The sequence below is a fragment of the Lissotriton vulgaris genome, chromosome 9 (genome assembly GCF_964263255.1).
Source record: "Lissotriton vulgaris chromosome 9, aLisVul1.2, whole genome shotgun sequence".
Lineage (NCBI taxonomy): Eukaryota > Metazoa > Chordata > Amphibia > Caudata > Salamandridae > Lissotriton > Lissotriton vulgaris.
Window position 1 is genome coordinate 239,150,459 of NC_141697.1, and position 26,723 is coordinate 239,177,181.

The window sequence follows — 26,723 nt, forward strand, 5'->3', positions numbered from 1 at the left end:
AAAGAGAGAGTTTAACCCATCGAAATGAGATAGGACTTGTGCATGGATGCCTGTCATGATGTCATCTTCTGGCAGGAATGGGTTTCTTGTGCGGAACTGCGTCAATTAATGAATTTTCTTGTGTGATGTTTTGCTTTACTTGTTTGTACATTTACAGTGATTTGTTGTTTTACTGTACACGTACATGTATAGCTAGGGTACTATTAAGGTGTTAGTCTTTTCATAGAAAATACCATCTCTGAGTGGATATAACTGTCCTATGAGAAATATATTCTCATCCACCTAACCATCTTTGTGGAGCTTGGCTTTGATAGCCAAGTGACTGTAGAGGGATAATGAGGCTTGGGAGGTCACCTTTCAGGCACAGTGCTCAGTGTCTTGTTTAGTGGGGAACACCTTGTGCCTCACTTATGACATTGCTAGGTTGTCCCCAGTGCTCAATTTGTAAAATATTAAGGGCCAGGGCTCTGGCCAGGAGGCCACTGCAGATTGCACCGCCCATCACCGTTGTTACCGCTGCCAAAACAACTACTAACCAACTATTTTGCATCTCTCTTGCATGTGAATGTGTCAGTTAAGATTATTCCAGATTCCCCAAAGCTAAAGGAATGGCTGGGGAGGCAGGAATGAGAAACTTTAACATATATTGTATTCCTAAACAACTATTGTTTTGCTCATCTCTACTTTAGATGAGCAGCGCCACCATGTGGTAGACTGTTCTAAGTATGGTGTTGACGAGTAAGTGCCGTGCTGAACACTGGAAACCAATTAAGAGCTGGTGCTGAGCACCGGAAAGCACTGGCTGAAATTAAGCACTGGCTGTCCCTATGAATGCAATTATCTTTTTTCTTGCTCTCCCCATCTTGCATGCTGAATTCCACTTTTTAATTTAACAAGTCACCCTTACGGTGACCTGCTCTGACCCACTGGCTCATAGTTCTTAGCACTTGCATCTTCTTCTTCACAATATCTTTCCTCGTTTTTTTCTTTCAGTCTACATTTGTTATTTCCCTCTTTCCTTTAAACACAGCAATATCTTACCCTTTCTCAAAAACAACTTTTGATCCATCAGTGCCCTCTAATTTCCATCCTATGTCTTGTCTCTCTTTTCTTTCTAAATATCCTGAGCACACTTTGTGCCACTAGCTCCCAAGATTCCTTCACTGTTTAGTTCCTTGTCTTTAGTCAGACTCACTCAACGTAAGCAGGCCTTCTAGCTGTCTCCAATCACCTTCATTTCCCTCGTCACTAGATTATCTTCACTTCTCTCAGATAAGGCCACTGATTTTGATCTAGTGGGCCACTCTATTTTGCTTTCCATCCCGTATTCTCTGTATTTCTGGCACACATGGTTGATGGTTTCTTCCTAACTTTCCAATTGTAACTTTCATGTTTCTTACTTTAATTCTCATTCCCTTTCTTTTTCTCTTTGTTATACGGTACTCCAGGTTGTTGGTGCTTTGCCCACTCTTTTGCTCTGTCTGTCCTTCACATTTCTAAGTGATCATCTCCCCTTTTACCGTCTCTATACCATTGGTTCGCACCTCTCTCTCTTCTTCCTCGTTTCTTTTATCATCCATAATACCATACCCTCCAGCATCTGGTCATTAAACCTTGTGTATCTTCCTGCGAACGTCACTTAAATCCATCTAAAACTGAAATTCCACTCGTTCTTTCTTTTCCACTTCATCTTTCTGTCCCCCTTCTCACCTTTCCTGTTCCCCATCTGCTCATCTTTTTCGACATGTGTCTTTCTGTCGCCTTGCACATCTCTACTACCTCTTAGTCCTGCTGTTACGAACTTTATATAACCTATAATTTGCCATTTCTTGACTTTTCAGGACTCCAAAACTGTTCTCTCACTCTTTTTCTGTCTCGTTTTGACTTCTGTACCACTCTACTAACAAATCTTCCGTCTATGCCCATCAAAAATCGGTCTTTAACTCCTTAATTTCTCTTCTTTTACCTTAAGTTGTGCTTTTTTGTATAGTCTCTAAATGTATCCATGGTCTACGCCTCTACTCTCTTGTTCAGTTCTATATTTTCTCTCACCTTGCATGCTCTGCCTCCTAGTAGGAGTTTCTTCCCGCGTCAAATGGTTTGCATGCCTTGTGCCATTGGTCTGGAACCCTCTTCCCTTGTCTGTAGACTCCTTCTTTTCTTGCACAGCTTTTGTGCCTCTTTGTGGGCCCATCTTCTGCACAAGACCTTCTGTGATAAGCGCTGATGTATTGTTTCTTACATGCATAAATTGGCATGCACAACAGTTGATGTATACCGCTTTTAGTCTTGTATTTTTGCTCTTTACTTTGTAAATAAAACACAATAAAATAAATAATTAAAAAATGTGATACCACTCTATAAGCACTCCACAGGTATGAAGACCCTTGGGACACACTTTGACACTGCACTTACCATAAAGCATTAAGGACATAAACTGACACTTTGCCACAATAATCTCTCTGGCATTCTTTCTGGTAGTAGACAGATGACCACACAACTTTCATTCAAGCCATGAACTACAGCCTAGTCTTATGAAAACCTTAGAACAGAGGACTTCTTGGTTGTATTGATGCCCTGAAGAGACAGCTCTATGATTAGGTTACACTTCCTGAATAAGCAGCTCCCCACCCACTCACTACACTAGTATCACTCAGCAAGTGTCTCCAAGTATTCAAGTAGTAAAGGTGTAATGACAAAATATATACCACCAAATACATCAGCATAAGCAAGAGGTGTAAGGCTGACCAAACCAAGTTTCTTATTGTTATTGCATTGAAGAACATCTGTACTTTATATTGTATTCTTTCAAATATGATGTCAGAATGAAAGAAGTTCTCCTGTTTCTGTCCTGTTTTCCTAGACAGGTATTTTGGTAAATCTGTCTCCATCCTTCAACACAAAGGAGGTGCAGATTTTAAATGTGAATTTGTCAGTAAGTATAAATACCTTAAGCTAAAACAAATGCTGAAAAAGTATTTTTTTACATGCTTTCAGGTCAACCCATTCAGTCCCTTTTTATGAATGCTGCATGCTTGCCTTCCAGGTTACAACCTGTTGAGAGAGTGTGCAGGTATATAATATGGTCAAAAGATCAACCACTCTTCAGCCCACTGGGACACAACAAGCGAGATCATACCAGACATTCCAGATGACCTCAGGACCTCACTGGCCTTAACAATCAAAGACAGAAAAGACGTAGCAAAGTATGTGTTCTGTGTGGACCTGAACAACACCATCTACATAGGCCATGCTTTTCATACAAGTGTAGTGCCTATAAAATACCCCTTGATATGATAAACCAAATTTTTAGGAGATGGCCGACTGCCCCTTAGGAGCATGCCTTTTGATGGAGCTAGACTTTTCAGGGAAAAGGATGACTTGGCCATCAAGCAATTAAAAGATAATAAACCACAGCTCCTTAGAGTTATGGCCCAGCCAGTCAATTTTGCCAGAAGATTTGGGGTCTATTTCAAAGACCTATCTTACCGGTATCATCTACCTAACAATACAGTGCCGCTGCAATCTCAGCCCTTTTGGGCTGAGGGCATGCTGGCAGACCCAGTTGCTGGCTTCACCAGGGACAGCATTTGCTCAACCCTTCCCCCCTGCTTCCACTGTTCCCAAGCTGCTTTGATTTGGCCTCACAGACCCATGATCAGCAGTGGTAGCAGGAGGTGTTATTTTCTCCCAACCTTGAAACCCATCACATCCCACCAATGGGTTTTACAGATTGTTTAATTGAAAATTTAATTGTGGGTTTCTAACGCGCTAGAATCGACTCCCGAAGGAGTATCTCTGCGCAATAGACCGCTGGGGAACCCTTCCTGGCTTTCCCTGTGAGATGGTGGTCTCTACTGCGTATCTCCAAGGTGAAACCAGGCATCCCCGGCGTATGTGGGGGGCTGTTGTGGAGATGAGGCCAGCTAATGCCCAGAGTTGCAGAGTGTGATCCCTGGTTAGAGTAGGCACCGAGGCGAGAATTATCGAGTCCGCTGACCCTGGTCTACGACCCTGCCGCGTCGGGAATTGAACCCTGGTCCCGGGCCGTCCTCTGCTCCCGGGTCTACCGCCTCTAACCAGTGAGCCACACCACTCCACTGTTCACAGAGGTTTGCCTTTTATTTCATCCTCACCTCTCATTACCTCCACACCAGAGTGATTTCCAGCTAAACATGCCTCTATATTGGGGCAAGAAGTCAATCTGTTAGCTAAAGACACCTCTGAGTGGGTACTGGACTTAGAGAGGGTAGAGGGGGCTATGCCTTCTCTCTTTAAGCCCTTCCCCGTGGGGCTAATTCCCTCGCTGTGCTGGGGGAGGGGGGGGCGCAGTGCCGCGGTGCTAGTGACAAGCTCAGCTCGTCACGCAGCACGGTGGCGCTGATCTCGTCATGAACACGCCCGTTTCTTAGAACGCCCAGCACAGCAGGGGAATTATCCCTGCGTGGGCGCGGCGCAGCGGTCATGACGAGCTCAGCTAGTCATAAGCACAGCGCGACCGTGCCTCATGACGAACTGAGCTTGTCATGGACACGGATGAGCTTAAATCACTGGCAGTGATGTGTTTTCTGACGGGACTGATGCATATGTCTCCTCCAAACTCATTCATCATTATGCCTCATTGGGACCTCAATCTAGTCCTGATGTTCCTTATGTGCATGCCACTTGAGCCTCTGCACAATTGTTTGCTACAGCTTCTGACAATCAGGAGGCTCCATCTTATTGGCTTTCACTTCTTTGGGGAGTGTGAGGGAACTACAGACACTTTTTTGTGCAACCTTTCTACAGCATATTCTCCTCAGACACATTGGTGAGTGGCCGCTATCTATTTTCCAGGCAAAGATGATATCACTCTAGCCGGTCAGTCAGTCGAGTATGCTGCTGCCATTTTTCACTCCACCACACTCCTCAAAAGAGGAGGAGCGGTTCCTTCCGCTTGACCCTAAGAGTGGGTTGAGTCCCTAAATTCACAGTTCAAGACACTATTGTGTGAATTAGCTTCCCTGGGTCCAAAAAAGCAAGGCGGTGCAAAAGAGGACTCTATCCAAGTGGATAGTCCTTTGCTTTAAAACCTGCTGTGGCCTGGACAAGAAGGAGTCCCCAGAAAGCCTGTGGGCTCTTTCCACCCAGGACATGGGTGCTGTGATTGCACTGTCAAGGGTTGTTCCTGTTCTGTAAATCAAGGGAGGGACTAGGAGCAGATTATAAGGTCCACACAGAAGTAGTGTGGCTCACTGGTTAGAGGCGGCAGACCCGAGAGCAGAGGACGACCCGGGACCAGGGTTCGATTCCCTGCGCGGCAGGTTTCTGGACCAAGGTCAGCGGACTCGATAATTCTCTCGCCTCGGTGCCCACTCTGATCAGCGATCACACTCGGCAACTCTGGGCATTAGCTTGCCTCATCTTCACTAACGGCCCCACCAGACCGCCGGGGATGCCTGGTCTCACCCTGGAGATACCCCTTAAGGGACCATCTCTCAGGGAAGCCAGGAAGGGTTTCGCAGCGGTCGAAGCGCCTTGGGACCCTACGGGTAAGTAGTGCGCTATATAAATGCCTATACATTTACATTTACATTTACACCCATGCTCCTAAAATATCATAGTTATGCAGAAGAAGGATGCTGTTTCTCCAGGAGAAACAGAAAAAGGAGGAAAAGATACAAAACTGTTGGTCAGAAGATGATTAACTGGATCCGGGGATCCGAGTAATCAGAAGTGTTTGCCATCACACGCCCAGATGATCGTCATGCTTCATCATTGGCCTGCTCCTTGTTGTGCCGGCGCTGCAATGGCCAAGGGAGCACTTCATTGGGGATTTTCTCATTTTAAGCTGTAATGATGAGTACAAGTGAGGATGTAAGTGTAGGAGGACATTTCCAGCATATATGCATGAAGTCATCCCTGTCCCTGTATCCTCAGAGAGACAAATCTGGTTGAAGAATGCAGTAGGTCTTTAATTGTATACTTGTGTAGTATATGTGGCGCAATAACGAGCTGTACCAGGTGGAAGCCTGCTTTAATGGCAACCGTTGTAGGTGTCCAAATAGCTTTCTCCAACCCAGTGCAATCAAGATTACCCACGTCTTCTGCCCATTTGGCCTTCACTGGCTTCATGCAGTAGAGTGCATTATTGATCAGTGTTTTATTAGTAGACTATATTGCCTTTAAAGGCATAGACTCTGTAAAAAGAGAGCAATCACACACCTACATCAGTCGCACCCATATATTCATGCAATGATTGTCTGAGTTGTAAGTAGTTCACAACTTTTGTCTGAGTGAGGCTAGATTCTTCCTCCAAGTTCTTGAAGGTCTTTATGCTTCAGTTGTTCCACGCCACTGACAACCTTGGATTTACCAATGATATCCCATTGATGGAAACCTAACTGTGACCCAATTTCTTTCAGGACATGTCTGTCCCACAGTGTGGTCTCTGTCACTATCCAGTCATGCCACCCTATTGGTTTTCTTGCCTCTTTCCACTTCATACCGATTATGCTTGTGGGCTGCAGCAGGTCAGGTGGAGGGGATCGCCTATAATCTTGACAGGGTTACTTTTTGTCCTATTACATGCCTATCAAAAGGCAGGTTCCTTTTGGAAGGAGAATGCCAAGTCTTTAAGTGCCAATGGTTGGGAAAGTCCAATAATATCTGCACTGTAGACTTCTGGAACTATGAGCCACCACTAAATAAATGTAACTTGACCAACATAATTTGATTCACGCATGTATCTATATATATATAAACGAAAGTATGTCTGTCTGTTTGTCCTTTATGCATTACTACACCATTCCTCCGATCGGCATGAAACTTTGGGAAGTTGTTGAGTACACTCCTGCGAAGGTTTCTGGCAAAAAAAAAAAAATTGTTAAAAGTTGTTGAGTACACTACCGCAAAGGTTTCTGGCAACAAAAAAAAATTGTTAAAATCGGCCCTCCGGCCCCCCAGGGCCTTTATAATCTTTCCAATGCTGAACGTTTACCGTTTCCGGTGCGACTCGCTTTTGCAATGACCATCAACAAAGCACAAGAACAATCGCTGCAAGTGTGTGGACTAGATTTGGAGAATCCGTGCTTCTCACATGGACAACTGAATATGGCCAGCTCACGCGTCGGAAAACCTTCTGATTTATTCGTGTACGCACCAGACGGAAAAATAAAAAATACTGTGTATCCACAAGCACTCGAATAAATAAACAAAACTAAAACAACACTTTAAAATGTTTTCCATAATAAAATGAATAAGTTTCAATAAAAATGACACAAAGTAAATTAAATGTTATCATAACAAGTTTCCTTAAATGTCCTTTCTTCTGAGATCGCAGCAACGTGCGACGGGTAAGCTAGTACATAAATTAACATCATGAAGTAAAACGTTTTTTAGTGTTTTGCAGCCTTCACTGCCTAGAGCTTTGTAAGGGATTTTGCATTGGTTTGCAACAGCATTTTTATAATATTAGTCTTTCTGCAGGGAGGGATTACCCTTCTATTTTCTTCGTATATATGCTGTGTCCCCAATTATTCAGGATCAAAGACAGATTTTACTAGGATTACATGTGGCTGAGCTTCGTAAAAGTAGGTCAAAATAAACAGTTTGAGGGCTTTACTAGTCCAAATGAACACCCCAGTGGTCAGAACAGGACAGAACAGAAGCAACAAAAAGTCCATCACTGGGGTCACCATGGCTAGGAGAAAAGTGTAATACTAATTCAGCAGTACATTGAGTGCAAGAGCTGCAGAGTAGGTTCTGAGGGTATGGAGTGCTGAAAGAAACCTAAGAGTGGCACACTGTAACATTTTGAAGATGAGAAGGAGGAAAGGATCCGAGAAATATTTAATAGGGAAACAAAGGCAAATATTTGATGTATGCTGACTGAACGTCATTGCTTTTTAAGCTGCTGGGTTAATTAACAGTTTTTTCATCACAGATCATTTAGAGCTTTTCTGATACATGAACAGAGTATCGTGTGTTATTTGCCCTTGTAAAGCTGGATCTGGTGGCTCAGTGGATTAATGTGTCCACTGTGGAGACCTGTGTTCAACCTCTTGGTCACAGGTTCAAATCCTGGCGGGTCCACTCAGCCTTTCATCCTTCAGAGGTCAATAAAATGAGCACCGTTAGGTAACAATAAACATCTGTTATTCATCACCAAGATACCCTTCAGGCTAAACGTGTGCTTCAAAAATGCTCATATGTTATGTGATGGCCACCTGCAGGTGAGAAAGTATAGCCTGTAGATGTATTCATGTGCACAGACTAGAGGCACAACAGAATGAAGCTAAGGCTAACACCCTTGGAAATGTTATAGGAGACACCTGTATACAAAAGTCAGGAAAATCAATAGATGCTCTGGTGAGTTGGTTACGCTATGACAGCCCTTCTGACGACCCATTTTATTCTTATACAGAAATACAAGCATAGGAACTTTGCATTCTTTACTATGTGCAGTTCTAATATTAATCTATCAATTAATATTCAATATACTCAATTCATTCAGCTTCTGCCCAATTATCATGTCAGGCAGAAGCTTATTGAAGTCAGATCACTTAAAAACTTGCAACATATGGATGTAAAAATAGCTTGAAAGGACAATACCATCTTAAAGCCACTATTTACAATTATGGTAAGGCATGAACCCTCTTGCTTTGTATGAGAAATTCAGCAGTTCGCCATGATAAACATTTTTGTTCCGATGAAGCTAGTAGTCAGCTAGTGAAACATCTTTTGGAATTTGAGAGTGTACTTTGAAAGTAAAATGTAACCTTGATTTGGGCATTTGCTAAAACAATGTTTGCATACAGCTAACATGCAACAGGGAATAAAGCTCTGCCACGAGGTGAGAACTTATGTTGGATTTAATAAAAAAGGGGTCAAGTTTTTGACAAAACATCTGTAGGAAAGTCATCCTTTTTGCCCTGCTCAACCCCCATTTTATGACTGATGCTGGTGGTTACTGTCTGTGAAAGTGCCCTGGGCTCTGCTAACAAGGCCCAGGGCCAGTGCTCTGTCCTCTAAAGGTATATGGTAATTGGTATGGTAGGCCATGTAGGTTTAGAGATCCCCGTGGATTTAATGCACTTAGGTGTGCATTGCTGTGGTGTCTAGTCCCAGGGAACTGGGCAAGACAGCAGATGAGTTGGCTTGCAACAAGTTGACCTAGAAAAAATAGGGAGGTAATTAGAAGGACGTAGGATAGGTCCACTCCCAGAGGAAAGCCCCTGGTAACCAAGATCAAAAACAGAAACAGTCCTCAAAAGGTCCCCAAACACCAGACCAATGAGCTAATTTCCAGAAACAATCCTCTTAGAAGGGGAAGTGTTATCAGGGAAGAAATGTTGACGCTACGACGGTGTGGTTGCGTTTTGATTGCTTGCAGTCAGGACATAAAAGGGGAGATGCATTTTGCGCAAAGAAGCCACCCACCTGTGGGCACTCCATGGGGATTGCTAGTGTAAGTGTGTGGGTGGAAGTCTGCCCAGATATGGGGTAAGGGTTTGCAGAGGTGACCTTAGTTTCCATGAATGGAATGGAAGTTGCAACCCTGGCAGCCTTACCTCCAAGCATGGAGAAGTACAGGCAAAGGCCTAAGATCAACAGGACTGGGGTTGAGGTTCTGAAGGATACAGAAGCCAGTATGACCATGGTGTGTATCCCCAGAGCAGATCCTACCTGGTGTATTTCACCAGGTTACCTATGCAGACAACAGAGAAAAGCTCCATCCCATGGCAATGGTGATCTTGGAATGAGGAGGTGTGACTGGCCCTAAGAAGGTAGTTGTGTCTCCTGCCCTCCCAGAAGAGTGTCTGCTGGGAAATGATATCGAAGCTTCTGAGTGGTCAGGGGTGGAAAGGCAAGTCTATGCTCAAATGTTGAACTTCTCAGAATGGGTTTGTGCTGTGATGAGGGCCCAGGCAGCACATCAGGGGAGTACTGGGCACTTGGACCCTGGACAGGTGGCCACACTTCCAAGAATAAGAGAGCAGGTAGAGGGTCTGGTGAGCCAGCGCAAGCAACTCAAGAACTCCATAAGGAATCCAACCATGAGTGGGAGCATGTGGTACCAGAAGGGGGATTCCACCTTTGCAAGATCTGTCTGGTTTAGCGGAGTTGCAGGGAGCAGGTGAACCCTCCAGGGAGGAGCTGTGCCAGGGACAAAGGGATTGTACCACACTAGAGGGCCTGAGGCAGACTCCCTCCAAGCAAGAAAAGGGTGAAGTCAGCGGTTTCCAGAGTCTATTGGGAGGATGGAGCCCTCTATACTGAGGCCAGGGACCCCAAACCAGGGGCAACCAGGAGAGTGGTGGTCCCCCAGAAGTCTAGAAGTATAGATAGTTTTTCCCCAAATTGGCTCATGACATCCACTTAGTCGGACATATGGTACAGACCAAGACCTGGAACAGGTTGGTCAGCCATTTCCATTGACCCTCATTTCTGGTAAGGTAAAAGAGTTTTGAGGCTCCTGTGTAATCCGTCAAGCCAGTGGCAAGACAGGGGCTAAGCCAAAGGCTCCCTTGATACCACTACCAGTGAGTGGGACTCCTTTTGAGAGGGCTGGAATTGACATTGTTGGTCCCTTTGACCCACCAAGTGCCTCTGGGAACAGATATTTCTTGGTGGTAGTGGACCATTCCACCAGATACCCAGAAGCAATACCCCTCAAGAAAGTCACTGCTCCCACAGGGGTCAGAGCCTCTTTGGCATCTTCACCAGAGTAGACTTATCAAAAGTGGTGGTCTTGGATAGGACGACTCATTTTATGTCTGCCTACCCGAAGGCGATGTGAGATGAATGTGGTGTTACCTACAAGTTAACCACCCCATGTCATCCCCAGATAAACGGTTTGGTGGAGAGATTCAATAAGACCCTGAATGAGATGATCATGGGCTAATATGACACGCTCAGGAGGAGATGGTATGTTCTCCTCCATTGCCTATTGTTTGCTCGCAGAGAGGTACCAAAAGAAAGGGGTTGGTTTTAACCACTTTGAGTTACTGATTGGCTATCCTGTAAGAGAGTTGTTGTGTTTGATTAGAGAATCTTGGGAGAAGCCTACCAAGGAGCACAAACAAGAAATGCTGGATTATGTGCTAGGTCTGCGGTCCCGCATTGCAGAGTAAATGAAGAGAGTAAGCAGCATCTGGAGGCCAGCCAATAGTTTATTATGCTTTGGTATGACCAGGCGGCTTCTATGCCTGAGTACTATCCAAAAGATTTGTTATGGGTGTTGGAGGCTATGGCTCGAATGGTCCTTCTGGACAAGTGGACTGGGCCCTACCACTTTCTGGAGAAAACAGGTAAGATCACCTACTTGGGGGATCTTGGCACCCCTAAATCCCCATAGGTTACTTCATGTCAACAGATTAAAACCCCACCAAGACAGGGTAGATTTGACCATGCTGATGTTCACAGATGAAGGAGGGGAGGAGCAGAGTGAGCCTCTGCTAGATCTCCTCTCCACCTATGCACAAGATGGGTCAGTGGAGGGAGTAGTACTCTCCCCCAAATTGAAAGACCACCAGCAAATGGGCTGCTCTCAAGTGTTGGGGCAATATCCTGGCCTGTTCTCCCCGACCCCTGGACTCACCACTTGGTGTGTCCATGATATTGACACTGGTGACAGCCTATGTTTCAAAAACAAATTGCACATGCTGACTGGTCAGGTCAAAGATGGCATTAAGGCTGAGGTAGCCAAGATGCTGGAGCTTGAGGTAATTAAGCCCTCTGACAGTCCATGGGCCAGTCCAGTGACTGGCCCAGTGACAAGGGAGAAAGAAGGAATTGAGGCTTTCTGTGGAATACAGCGGCTTGAACGCAGTCGCCAAGACTGGCACTTATCCCGTACCTAGAGCTGATGAGCTCATTGACAGATTGGGGCTGCAAAGTACCTGAGTATATTTAATTTGACCTCAGGTTGCTGGTAGATTGCTCTAAGTCCTGGAGAGGTCAGCCTTTTCCACCCCAGAGGGCTGCTTTAAGTTCAAGGTGATGCCCTTTGGCTTAAAGAATGCCCCTGCCACCTTCCATCAAAGGATGGTGAACAGAGTCCTAACTGGATTAGAAACTTTCTATGTAGCTCATCTGGATGATATAACTGTTTTCAGTTCCACCGGGGAGGAGCACCTGGTCCATCTGTGAGAAGTGTTTCAGGCCCTGCAGCGGGTGGGTCTGACTATCAAGGCTGCAAACGCTAGGTAAGGCAAGGAGTAGCGGAGTACCTGGGCCAGCTTGTAGGTAGAAGCCATGTACAACCTCTCCAGCCAATGATCCAGACAATTCTGGATTGGGACGATCAAAAAACCCAGACACAGGTGAGGGCCTTTCTTGGCATGACTGGGTACTACACGAGGTTTGTGATGAGTTAAGGGTTCATTGAGGCTCCCCTGACAGAACTTACATAAAAGAAGCAGTCCAAAAAGGTTATTAGAACCACAGAGGGTCAGAAGGCCTTTAACATTCTGAAGGAGGCTATGTTTTTACCACCAGCCCCATTAGCCCCTGAATAAATTACCGAGTTGTGATATAGACAGATGGCACAAGTAAATGAAGAGGGCCAAGATCAAGCAGTCACCTTCATTAGCAGGTGACCACTCCCCAGAGAGCAAAGATGGAGTACCATTGAGAGGGAAGTCTTTGCTGTTGTCTGGTCTCTGAAGAATCTGAAGTCATTCCTGTTTGGTACTATCTTTCGTGTTCAACAGGTCTCTCAGATGGCTCATGGAGATGAGGGGGGAGAACTCAGAATTGTTGAGGTGGTCCATTTCTCTCCAAGGAATGCACTTCACAGTGGAGCACAGGCCTGGCACTGCCCATGCCAATGCGATGGAGTTTCCAGGTTTTTATACTTAGATGATGAGGACTGCCAGGATGTAGGTTAGTTACCCATCGCCTTTTGTTTAGGGGGGTAGGAAAGTTGTCCTTTTTGCCCTTACCACCCCCATGTTTTCACTAATGCTGGTGATTACTGGCTCGAAAGTGCCCTGGGCTCTGCTAACCAGGCCCAGGGTCAGTGTTCTGTCCTCCAAAGGTAAAAGGTAAGCTAGGCCTGCTTTTCAGACTGGTTTTAAAATTAAAACCCCTGTCCAAATTCAGCTTTGGGTTAAAGGTCCTTCCAAAGCCCAAAACTACTGTTCTGTAACTTATATGTCTCTCCTAAGGTCTGCCCTAGGTGCCCCAAGAGTAGGGTGCATTGTTATAAATAGCAGGAACAATACAAAATATGTGTTATATGCCCTGGTAGGGAAAATGAGCCAACGTTGTTTTCTCTACTGTAGTGCTTCTAGAACCAGAGGCTAACATGGGAAGACTTTTTTCCTTAGGAACTAGCTTGCAATATCATTCAAAGTATCAAATTAATGGTTACAATAATTCCAGAAACTTGCCATGGTCACATTTATTATAACTATTACAGGAAAGTAGTTTAAGAACTTACTATCCTGAGGTTACCTAAAGCTGCCTCTTCTGATTTGCCAGCCTTTGACAGCCTGAGCCAAGCTGCTTCATGAGTAGGTGTGAAGAGGCTTAGGGGCTAAAACAATACAGCCATTTTGTAGGAGGAGATTTGCTTCCTAGAGAAGCTAGGGAGAGGAAGGGGCATGGGGAGATCAGCTGGGCTTTAAAGGCAGGAGTACAGATGTCCCAGGACCCAGGCCAGCCCCCACTTCCTTGATCCCCAAAGAGGTGGGAGTCACCTAATTAGATTAGGAGAGGGGCTGGAAGAGGAGTGTAGTGAGTTGTTGCACACCTTTGGGTTGGGGTACACAGACACACTAAGGAGAGATTTTCTTCATTTTTATTTTTGAGAGAACAGTGCCTTCTGAGTTACAAATATGCCACACTTTGCAGGAAGTGGTCATAGCAAAAGGAGGTAACTTTACCCCTGTTGGTTGGTGTGTACCTCCTTTTCCCAGCCCAGACTGGAGGATAAATATGGGAGAACTACAAGAGATCCTCAGAACACTGCCAGCAACAAAAGAAGAAGGACTGGCCTGTTGGTCTCTTGGACTGCACCACAGAAGGCTTGCACTCAGAAGGACTACACCTGCTGAACTCTCAAGGCTTTACAAAGAAATGACTGTGCCTGACTCAAAGTAAAAGGAGAGGACTCTCTAATCAGCAACAGGTACAACAGAGCTGGAAGAAATCACCTGCAAGCCCAAAGAGAGGATCACCCCAGCTGACCAGTTGCAACCGGATTTTTCCTAGACTTTGCAGTTTCACTGTGATAAATTGAGTCCTAGGCCCCAAGAGGCAATCTAGAATTTATTTCTGAACCTTTGGACTGAGATATTTGACACTTATTTTCCCCAAGGTAGCAAAGAAACATCAAGATTTAAAAGTTCAGAAACTCTCTGCAAATTTTCTCAGGAAAGCTTCTGAAGGAGACAGGCTCGTCAGGAGTCAAGCTACCGTCATCGACGTCCAAATTATCCAGACCACGCTGGCTTGCCCCACTGAAATTTCCGGTGTTCCTAGCTTTCAATGTCAAGGACAAAGACTTGGAGAATTGCCAAGACATTGTGCTGCAGCAGGTCGCCATCGTCGAATCTAACTTCGAATCCGAGAAGCCCATGGACCCGCCGATGAGCCCATCAATAAGAAAAAAGTTCCAAGAAAGAGACTAAGTCCGAAGGTAAACTTTGGCCGGGACCTAGCCCATATCCCAACTGACCCGCGCTCCATTGCAGTCGGCCTAAAACTCTGACTTTGTCCCGGTCCAGCAAGACCAAATAGGTGAGAGGGGCGGTTTAAGCTTTTTGGCACTAGAATGCACAATTTTGATTTAATCTTAAAAATTCATAACTGTGGTTCCCTACATTGCACTTTTGATATTCTGGTGTTGTTCTGAAAATAAATATATTTTCTATTTTAATAAATTGATGTTGGATATTTATTGTGTTGTGTCTTTTACTTATTTGCTGTGTTGGTGATGTCGCCTAAGTTAAGCCTGACTGCTTGTTTGCCAAGCTACCAACAGTTGAGCAAGGATTAGTTTATTCATTGAGACCTGACTGATCCTATTAGTGATTTTGATATTATTGCTAGCAAAAGTTGAATGCCCCCAACGACTAATAATCCACTTTCCTACAATACCTAAATCCTACAGACATCTGGTGAAGATATTTCATAAAGTCTTCAAATATTTACTATATGGAACTGACACAATGGCGGAAGAGAGTTGTTAAGCAAGGGTACACTAATATGGTGGGTGCATACCTTTGTGTCTATGATCTCCATTTGTATATTGTCTTTTGATGCGTAATTGAGAATAGGCTCTGAAAAATTCTTCCTTCCTACTGCAAAACTGCAACTGAATCAACTGTAGGACAACAATTCAAAGAAAGAGATAGCCATTGCCATATTTCTACTTTTATTGCTGCTATACCTAGAAAAATACTGTACTTCAATAATACTTTGAACAAGAGGAACCAAGTGGCAGATCTACAATAACTGGCGCATCCTTGCATATCAGCAGGGATGCGCCAGTTATTGTGGGTCACGGCAGACACCTCTTGCGCCACCATGAATGCACCGCATTTACAATGCGGCGCACCATGGGGCAAGAATAGGCAGATGCGTGACTCATCTGCTACCGTAAAGCTGACGCATTGCTGGAGTTATTATTATTATTATTATTATTAAAGAGTTTTATATAGCGCCTGGTTACCCTTGGGCATCCCCGCGCTCATCCAGAGACAAAAACGCTGCAACCTTAAGCACAACAATTAGGCAGGGAACAGGTGGGTTTTTAACAGTTTGCGGAACCGTAAAAAGCTTGTTTCCGCACGCAGATGGAGAGGGAGGGAGTTCCACAGGTTGGCCACATTTATAGAGAATCTTCTACCTCCAGTTCGTGCCTTCCTTACCCTCATAACCTGCAACAGGTGTTGGTGGTCGGAACCGAGAGAGCGGGAGGCCTTATAGGGTTGAACCATATCCCGAAGGATAGGTGGGCCTTTCCATTGCAGAATCTTGTGGACCATACACAGTGCCTTAAATTTCACCCTCTCTCTGACAGGGAGCCAGTGCAGCGCCTTCAATGCGGGGCGAGCTGACTGACGCCTAGGAAGATCCGTCAAGAGCCTAGCGGCCGCGTTCTGCACTTGCTGCAGTTTGTTTAGGGTGGATTCTGGAGCACCCAGAAACAATGCGTTACTAAAGTCTAGCCGCGAGATGATAAGCCCCTGAATGAGTAACCTCCTAGAGGCCACTGGGAGGAGAGGTAAGATCTTCCGGGCTGATCGGAGCAGACCGAAACACACGCCAGCAGTCTTTTTAGCGTGTGTCTAAAAGGAGAGGTCCTGCTCCAACCAGACCCCCAAGCTCTTGATCTCCTGCTTGGGGGTGGGTGCGGCTCCCAGGCAGCTGGGCCAACTGCTAGATGATAAAGAGGGAGAGGAGTTCTCCAGCAGCATCAGTTCCGTTTTGGAGCCGTTACGCTTGAGTGCTGAGCTACACATCCACGTGAAGATCTTATCCAAACACATGTGCAGCCGGTCGGGATGGTAAGCCGACTGGGAAAGCCCTACCACCAACTGAGTATCATCAGCGTAGCTGATGATCTTGATACCCAGAGGCAGTACCACACTCTCCAGAGGGGCCATGTAAATGTTAAATAGGGTAGGGCTCAACGATGAGCCCTGTGGCACACCACACTGGAGAGGTACCGAAGCTGATTTCTCGTGGCCTTCCCACACCTAAAACGTCCGGCCTTCCAAAAAGGAAGCAAACCACTCGAGGGCCGTCCCGGAGACTCCCACCCCCGACAGCCGTTGGAGAAGCACCTGGAGTTGCGTTGCAAGTGCGACGCAGCTCCAGCATTGCTAGGGTGCCCCTATCCCTAACATGCTGCGTCAATCCTTATGCCTGCATCAAGCAGGCGCAAGGCTTTGACGCAGCATGGCCTTAAAATTGACTGAGTTTAATCTTGTAGATTTCACTCAGCCACTTTGAGGAGGCGTTCCTGCGCTGGAACACCCCTCCTCCCCCAGTGCCGGAACGCCCACATGTGGCGCAGGGCTTTACAATGTGTTGCATCTCCAAGATGCACCACGTTGTAAATACCCCGCAGCATGGCGCGGGCTTTGCGCCGCCGCTGCGTCACAAAAGTGTTCGCAGCGGCAGCTCAAATGTGGCGTACGGAGCTTGTAAATTTGCCCCCAAGTTTTCAGCTGAAGCCTCAAGGGTTCACAGATGATTGGTTCACAGATTAATGGATGTCAGGAGTAGGACAAAAGAGGGAAGAAATGATGGCCTACTGCCAAGGGCTGTATCAGTCCTCCCTCAAGTTTGAGACCCAAGCAACAAGCGAGGGTCTGTAACAAGGAAGGGAGCCTTGAATGACTGGTATAGCCCAAGGGATAAGGACTACAAAGCTATTACCTACCAGATATATGATATCCTAAAGTAAATGGAGAGAAACAAATTCAAGCAGTGGAATTTTGAACAAGAAGGTCTATACCAGCCATTATTGGCCCTCTGCCACTTCCTAGTCTTCAGTGTAGGTCCCAACATTTCAATGTTCTGATAAATCTTTCGGGAATCCTGAACACATTTTAGGTGACAGCTTAAAAGTCATTAAAAGGAGATTGTCTGGAAAGCCGCAAGGTTTCATCCATTGTGAAACTGAAAGGGAAGTACTCGCTGAGTCACACCTTATTTCTGTGAGCGGTGTGGATCTTGTGCTGATTCTCCAAAACTTCAAATTCGTGGTCCATTCTGAAGCAAACAGCATCTCTAAAGGCCTAAACATTTACCTGTAAAGACCTAAAAGTTGCCTAAACATTTAGGTAGAATCCCCTCAGATTCCATGTAAAAACCTTTGCCTGGTGTTGCAGATTTCTACATACAGCCTTTTGTGGTAGAGGCCTGAATAGTCATGTTACACTTTCGGATACTTTCTGAATATTGAAGGAGACATCATGGATGGTGAGGGAGTCTCAACGGTAGACTGCATCTTTCCTTCAATTGGCGTCTCGAAGATTCTTGCCGTTGCCGTATTGACTGATTTGGTGGAGGGTGACCCATTCATAGCAAGAAGCATCTCACTGTCAATCATTGTTGCAGTGGCAAAAGCTGTAATAATGAATACATTGACAATAAAGACCTCTCTGATGTTGACTGGGGGTAGGACATCGTTATTGCAGGAGGATGACAGCAAGCCATATACGCAAGACAGCTTTATCAGGTGTGAGCCCAATATATTTTTGATCAATGATTGAGTGCACTCTCTTATGAAAAGAGTGACCTCTAAAAGTATTAAGAGAAGACCATGGGCGACCTTTGATTGCAGAGATGTATACTTGCATTTTATGTCCAGGGATTACTGGAGCAGTCTTGCATCTCCCTCCTTAAGGGCCTTGTAAGACATTATAGTGAATTTAGGACCTTCGTCGTAGGTTGCTATTTTTGGAAAGACAAACAATGCTTTTAATGTTCACATACTTTTGCTAAGTTATCACAAAATTTGGAGTTCTTCTTAGGGAGAAGAGATATGAAAACGTATGGAAACATTATTCAGCAGTCGAGAAATCTCACATGAAGTGTACCACATTAAACACAAACACTGAGACAATGAGGTGCTGTGTATGAATTAAAAATATATTTATAGGAGCTGCCTGACCCATTAAGGGTATATTCTGTTCCTCAAAAACAAAGATGCTCTACTTCCCTGCCACCTCAGCACCTAGCACCCTACTTGGCTATATGGCCTTTCCCCCTGAAAATCGGACCCAATCACCACCAGCAAAAGCCTTGACTTGCTCTTCAACCCACCATGTGATCGGAATATTTCATTACTGTTCCAAGCACTGCAGGCAAATACTAAGTTTTAAACCTCTCAGTAGCCAAATAAACATGTCATTCCACGCATCCAAGAAATGCTGATGCCTGCACTAGTCCTAGATCCTCATTCCTGGGTACCCTCTCGGTGATTAGTGCACAATGCAAGTCAACATAAAATCACATAACATAACATTCCCTCTAGACAAAGTAGTAACCATCAGCAAAAGAACCCAGTATAATCTTACTAAATATACCACTCCTCATCCTTTTTTGAAAATGTTAGAAGGCTTTCAGCCTAAAACAGGGCTCTCTAAAAACTATTGACCCTTGGGTTTAAAGTCATCAAAAATTACTCCAACAATCTCTCCCAAATGCTGGCCCAGTACAGCCTGTCTGACAACCTTCTCTCAACCAGTCAAAAACTCCTAGTACCTCTAGAAACACTTTACACTGCTGCTGGATTTCTGGACCCACTGAAAACTCGCTCCGTAAAGAACAGTTCAGTCCCCTCCACCCACAAGTTTTAGATGTCTCTTAAGATTCTCACCAGTTAATTCAACAGCTAATACTGGCTTATATGCATCTTTACCATGTGTCATCAGTTACCATCAAACCAAGTACCTCCAATCTATGTATACGAAGTGCCCTATAGTCTTTCACACTTACTAAATGAAAGGTCTTCAAGTGAAACCCTCACACCAGCAGTCATACTGAGAGATAATAGAAAGAGTTAATGTTAACAGTTGCTTGTGCAGATGTTAAAATGACTTGTGCTTGTATTTGCCTGCAGGGGTTTGAACCCACAGACACTGACATTGGGAGGAAGCTGATTGTCTGGAAGCGCTTGCAGAGTCACACCGGCTATAGGAAGAAGTTATCTCTTTACCCCTATGCAGAGAAGAGCAGGTATAGTAAAAGCACTGCTCGTTTTTTTGGGTGTACATGGCATTTCTAACTGAACTCTGGGGGCAGCAACCGTTAAACTCTCGGATGTATGTCATCACAAAGCATGCTTTTACTCCGCATGCCATTACAACGCAGTTTTTACAACGCAAGTCGTTACAACGACTTGCGTTGGGGGGCGCTGGATAGTGGAATAGTTTAATTTTGTATTCCAACTCCAGTCCGTGTGGATAGTAGGGAAGGTGTTGGATAGAAAATTAAACTATTCCCTTTCCTACAGCACCCTCCAGCGCAAGTCGTTGTAACGACTTGCGTTGTAATAGCTGCATCGTAATGGCAGAGTGGAGTAAAAGTTGCGTTGTAAAGGATGTTTCCAAAACTCACAGGTACTTGCCCAGAGTTGCTACGAGTCTTGTTCTGTATACAGGCTCAGCAGGCCATCACTGTGGACTGTTCTGCTCCAGTCTGGGTAAAGCAGCTTAATTATATCTTTATCTAAAGATCTGGGAGTCCCTATATTGCTATCGTCCAAAATGCTTCTCAATTACATATCTCTGGTACGATCATTAGCCTCTTAGCAGCTATGGAACGTCCAGCTCCAGTGCTGAACGTTCCATTGCGCAGGTGAGGTTCGAACGTCCAACGGCCGACGGCAGCACTCCTGAGGTAGTGGTGCCGTCGGCCGTTGGAATAGGCGCAGCACCTAAGAGGTTAATAACTGGCATTGCTGAATCTTTGTGATTGTGTGAACGATACCAAAATACCATTGGAGCTTTTGAAACTGAATTTCAGCCATTAATACGTTCATTTTCCTCATTTGGCACCCAATAAATACACCAGAAGATGCACTTTCATTATTGTTCTTTTTATGCTATTATTTGATGAGAGAGGTCGTCCATAAATGTGAGGAGAGTGGATACCTTTACTTGCCTATTGAATAGCATAAGAATGTTAAGCTGGAGTCCATTCTCATTTCTCTCTTCAAACTACTCATGACATGCAGGCTTACATGTATATTACATATATGCAATACTTTGGTATCTATGGTTTGATAATTGCACATCTGACACCTCCAAATGTTGGCTTGAGTTCATATACGGGACCCTATTATTCAATAATGGTGCTTGCATGGTATTCTACACCGGGTACTACTAGGGTGTAAGTTACTCATAAACTATAAGGTTTGTAATCCCACAGCAGAAAACACATGATACCGAAGCACACATGATGTATAGTCCAATACAAAAACAGTTGTAAAAAATCGATTCATAAAGTTTCAAAAGTTTTATTCCCAAATCACCCTATAAATTCATGTCTCCTTAGAAGGCAACTTCTCTAAGGCTCAGCGCAAGTCACCAAGTAGAATTAAGTGTGAAAAATAGCCCTTAATTCCGTAAGTAATACTATTTTAGAGTAGGAAACTGTTGGCCAGACGTTACCAGGGTCCTGCCGAAAATTGTTGACAATCCTACTGTCAGACACCGCATAGACCATTTACTAAACTTTGAAAAAGCACCGCTGTTACTGTCCTGAAAGAGATCACACTTGTACACCAGAAGTGATCCCTCACAAGTTGGTTGGCGCTCCAGGCAGAGTCATGTTTACATTGAATGAATCATGTGACGTAAATGCATTGCTTTGCAGTTTTTTAAGCAACTGCCCATATGAAAACTGAAATGCATTTTCACACCTTTGGCTAGTTTTGGATAAACATATCACATTGGTTTACTATTTTAAGGCATGTTTGGCCACCAGGACACCCCTCCAACCTAGGGAGTATTTTTGCTAATGAGCGATTGAGGTATCAATTGTCAGTGTGGTGAGCTGTGTTTACGTTATGTTCACCCCTTGTAAGGTGGTTCCATTGTGAACCATCTGCTGTCCATTGGTGCTAGTGCAATATGCAGTTTTGACTTGTATTTCCTCGGCCTAGCCACTTACACACACTCCATCATGAACATTCTGAGTGAGAAACAGACTGCGGAAGTACATTAAAGATTTTGCGTAGTCTGTTCATCATTGATGCTGCTGTTTCCAGACCACTAAATCTCATTGCATAGGCAATTATCTACTCGCAATAAAATATCCCACATATGGTTTGAAACGTCATACATAAGCACCTATAATCACAAAAATGTCACATATAAGCAACCTAAAAGCTTGGCGGCTGTGATTGGTATACACTAGTTTGAGTTAATTTCAAGGGCTGGAGAACTATCATGGACTACTCAAACGATGGCATTGTGTTGAAGTTAGAAAAAAGACTCATATCACCCAATACTCTACAGTCCCACAAAGCCCCACACACATCTTAAAACAACATAGACTGAAGCAAACCCTATTTGTTAGAATTCCTATATTGGAAGGAGCAAAATCAGTGCAAAATATTCAGTGAACAGCCTTTTTTGCTTTGTTGTAGGTCTGGCAGCCCATTTACTGCAGTGGGTCTTTCAGTAGCCCTTCATAGCAGGACAAAACCTTGCTCTTTTAGAGCACCTATGGGAATCCAGTGGCTAAAACCCCTATGATACCATAGTTAATAAACAACACTGAAATTTCTTCAGAGGTCTCAGTTAATGATACAGATATCTTTCTTAGATACATACTAGGCACATGCACCACTGTAGAGTACATGAATGGAAAATGAAATATAGGGGAATTGTCACAATTGGCAGTAAGTGTAATACCCCAGCAAATAAAATATTTCTGTCTTTTCTTCTTGTTCATTTAAATATTCTAAGTGACTGGCAGAACACACTACATCAGCCATCCCTTTTGAAGTTTGATGGTAAGGTAAACAGCTCTTCCACAGAGCTCTTTCATACATCTACACAAAAATATAAATGTGATTCCTACAAACCAAAGGGCAGCAAAAATCCCCTCTTCCTTGCTACTTAAGCCCTTACTGCGCTACACCCTCAAATATCAAATTCCAAATAGATTAATCCTCACCTTTGGTTGCCTACTGTATTTCGGCATGAAATCAGTACTTCCTGCAGGCATGTTTGTCTCTAAATGGAAAATGAAACACTTTCTCCTGACATCTGGCATAAATTCCTGTCCAATGGTTGTTCCAGGCAATGATAAATATCTTGTTGTGACAGATTTCTAACTGTCACAAGAAGTGTAGCATGGCAAGAAGACGATAAAAGGCCATCCTTCTACAACCAACACCCACCACAAGATATGACGTAGGACCCATTCTAGCTGGACAGGTGAAGCTGCCATGTTAGTGTCCCAGGTAAAATGTATCAGTGCCACCAGCATGCAGTCCTCATACTCCACAATCCAAATAACTTCAAAAGGCGCCTGCAGTCTGTGATGCTCCACATGCACAAGCTACCAGTTTACAATTCTGTTTCAAATGGTCTCCTCACTATCAGCCACAAGTTTCCCCTCCTCCCAAAGACCCAACAGGCTTACCTTAACCCCAAGGCATCACCTCCTCTGCCACTTCTTGGGTGGTGATAGCCACTCACCCTTTGCCCTCCAGTCCTAAAGATTCGCATCTTCATCCCATCCAGCGCCTCAGCATATGCAAGGTATATGATTTTGACACAAACTCACCTACCATGCCAGCAAGCTGACTGGACCACTGCCAAGTGTCCACTTTCAAGAGCCCAAGGCACCAAATTGTTATAATTATGTTTTTCTCTTCTATGTATCCCTCTTTTAGGTTACACCTGTTAATCATTTAGAAGTGAATACCTGTGATTAATGTATAATGCACATTTATTTTTGTGTCTCATTTCTTGTTATTATTCAAAGTAAAAAGGCATTAGGCCACTTTCTAATAATTGTTTAAACTAAAAGATTAAGGGCCCGATGTAGGTAGCCCTTTACCGATCCGAATCGGCCGAAAATACCGATTTTCGGCCGATTCCGATCGGTAAAGGGCTACCGAGATGTAGGGGCACATTTTCGGTAATTTTACCGAATCGGTATCATTACCGAATCGGTAAATATACCGATTCGGTAATATGTACCGAATCGGTAAAATAATTACCGATTCGGTAATATTTACCGATTCGGTAAAATTACCGAAAATGCAATGTAGGTAGGCAATGTACCTTCTGCACATGGCTTACAGAATCGGTATTTTACCATGGAATACAAATCCATGGTAAAATACCGATTCCGGTGTGCATGCACATGTGTGCATGCACACCTATGTCATGTGACAGGCAGACCTGCCCTTAGGGCAGGTATGCCTGCCACATGGCACCTGTGCCTGTTTTGGGGGTGCCAGAGGGTGTCAAAGTGACACCCCCTGCACCCTTGTGAATTCTTTAATTACCGATTCGGTAAATACCGAATCGGTAATGCCTAATCATTCCTATGGGCTTCAAAGCCCATAGGAATGAATGGGCATTACCGATTCGGTATTTACCGAATCGGTAATTAAAGAATTGTTAAGGATTCGGTAACGAATCCAGATGTTGGGACCTACATACCATTTACCGATTTTGAAATACCGAATCGGTAGGATTCGGTATTTTAAAATCGGTAAATGGCATTTACCTACATCGGGCCCTAACTAACAACTAAATAATGCTATGTAAGCTGGGATTAGGGTGTGAAAGATTAGAGAAAAACTTCATGTCAGGTGACACAATTGAGACAGACCTCGTAGAATCGCATCACCTACTTTGGCTGAAGGCTAACGGGAAAGTATTCAGCCTTTACTTGCTGCACTTTTCAGCCCAGCTGCCAACACAAGACAAGAATAACACACTGTGCTATTATACTGAACATAACAAATTATTGTTCAAACAGGTATGTGGGTGTGAACCATCTCGGAAACTCAATTAGGCTTTCCTTTTGGTGCTAAAATTGGCGTGTTGAATAGAAGAATGGGGTAGGAATTGCTATAAAGATTATACAGCAAATATGTTAGCGTATTTTTTGCTGTTCATGCTTTTGATAAACGTTGCAGCTACTAATCAGTTTATCTTTATTATTGTTACAATTCATATTGTGTGCACTAGGATAGGATTTTGTTTTTAAAATAAATCTTTATACTATATCAATTGTTTCATAGTGTTTTGAGTGTGTTACTACTTAATGAAAGAGGGTTAAAATTCCACTAACTATCGCTGTGACTTCTCATAGGAATGAAATTTGATGGGTCAGGTGCACAGCCTAATTTTTCCAATGCCTTCTTTTTCCAATGTACTGTGATACTTTCACAAATTTTCAGGTGCTCTACAGGTGGCGCCTCCGTCCGTGGGCGTCTGAAGTATAATTAAGTACGTGCTCCTAATGGTGCATTAGTTGCATCCCTGTAGGCACACTCATGCTCCTCTGTAAGAAATGAGGATTCCACACTAGTTCATGATGAAAAGTACTTCATTTTTTATTTCACGTAATTTCTTTGAATTTCTTTTTTTCATTCAAAATTGTAAACGTGTTCAAAACGGCATTACTGAAGCAAACTCCAATGCATTTCGGACATAAAGAACGCCCTTCGTCAGGGAGCAATACTGGGGAATAAACAATAAAACATAATATATTCTGATGCTGTCAACATCAACAATGTAATATATATGCCCATGTCCTTCTGGTGTTATGTGGTGCTCAACACACGCTTCAAAGGATAAAAACTAGTGGTGTGTCTTGTGCTGTAGATCCGTGACTCTATGGTGTCACCTTATAACCTTAATGCCCGCATGGTAATAAGTGAAGCAGTCAAAAACGCTCAAAAAGAAACTTACATGCCGTCTGTTGGCGGCAAACTAACAATCTGTGATAAAAATGATACATAAAGACGGATGAGTCCAATGATAACCAACATATTAGTCCTCGTATGTTAACCAAACTCCTACATCCCTGGTCTGTAGCCAAACTAACCTGCAGATGCCAACGTCCAAACTTGTAGCTCGACAAACATCCCGAGTGGTTTCTCAAGAAGAACCGGAATCCTTTACGAAGGATTGAGACATGTTAAGGGATTGGATAGTTGTCTAGCGTCGGATAGTCTGTTGTCTGTTTCTTGTCACATGATCGGACCGTTAACCAATTAGAACGCGATCAGTGGTATACACGGAAACGTGCTTGGCGTGCCGGTTCTTGAGAAACCACTCAGGATGTGTGTCGAGCTGCAAGTTTGGACATTGGCATCTGCAGGTTAGTTCAGTCTCCCCGTTTACGCTACGACGCGCCAGCAGTTTGCTTGGTCGTGTCAGAAAGGAGCCTTCACAACGGACTGCAGTGACTTTCCAGACCGGCCTGGAAAGTCACTGCAGTCCATTGTGAAGGCTCCTTTCTGACACGACCAAGCAAACTGCGGTCGCGTCGTAGCGTAAACGGGGAGACTGATCTCCGTCCGACTGCGGAATTACTGCCCGCTTCAAAACGGAACGTGTATTTACTAGTTCCTTCACGGGTCACAACTGCTTTGCTCACTGTGTACCGGCCGGCACCAATGTGCGCAGGCTACCCATCACGGCTATCATGGCTAGTAATAATTAGGCATTATTCAGTCCTGATGATGATCCCTCTAACTTTTTCAATGGGATCGGAACGCCGTCGACAATTACAACACCATATACTGTGATATGTATCAATTACTATAGGGCTAGTAATGGTATGAATGAAAATAAATTCTGTTACTGTAATATTCACAGAATACAATAGCTCTTGCCTAAAAATCTTGCTCTACTTTCTGTCCACTCTGCTCACTATGACAATTTGTAAATGTTTGGGTACAGGCTTGTGCCCTTCTCTAAGAAATTGTTGAAGGTATTTTCTCCAAAACAATTGTTGTTTAAATTAAAAATTGGACCTCTGCCCGGCTGGGCAAGTCAGTACATAATATAGTTTCCATTGTGTCTATATTTACTCCATTCTTGAAATTCCTCTGTGCATGGGACCACTGTTGTTCTCATTATTATTCATCAGGTCTCAGGCACAGCACCCTTAGAATTCCTCAACTCGTTAACCCTTTTCTTCCTTTCGGACTACACCCCAGGTTTAGGGTCCAAGACTCCCATCATCCTTAATCCAGATTTATTTATTTATTTATTTATTTATTGTGAATCTTA

General features: G+C 44.1%; 1 protein-coding gene across 2 annotated transcripts in view; it reads left to right on the top strand.

The window, feature by feature from the left end:
• Positions 1–26,723, top strand: part of DISP2 (dispatched RND transporter family member 2) — a 204,821-nt gene that overhangs the window by 128,832 nt on the left and 49,266 nt on the right. For both annotated transcript variants that reach the window (XM_086937397.1, XM_086937398.1), the window contains one exon: positions 19,568–19,683. In XM_086937397.1, coding sequence (XP_086793523.1) covers positions 19,568–19,683 — 116 coding nt within the window. The remainder of the gene's footprint in view (positions 1–19,567; positions 19,684–26,723) is intronic.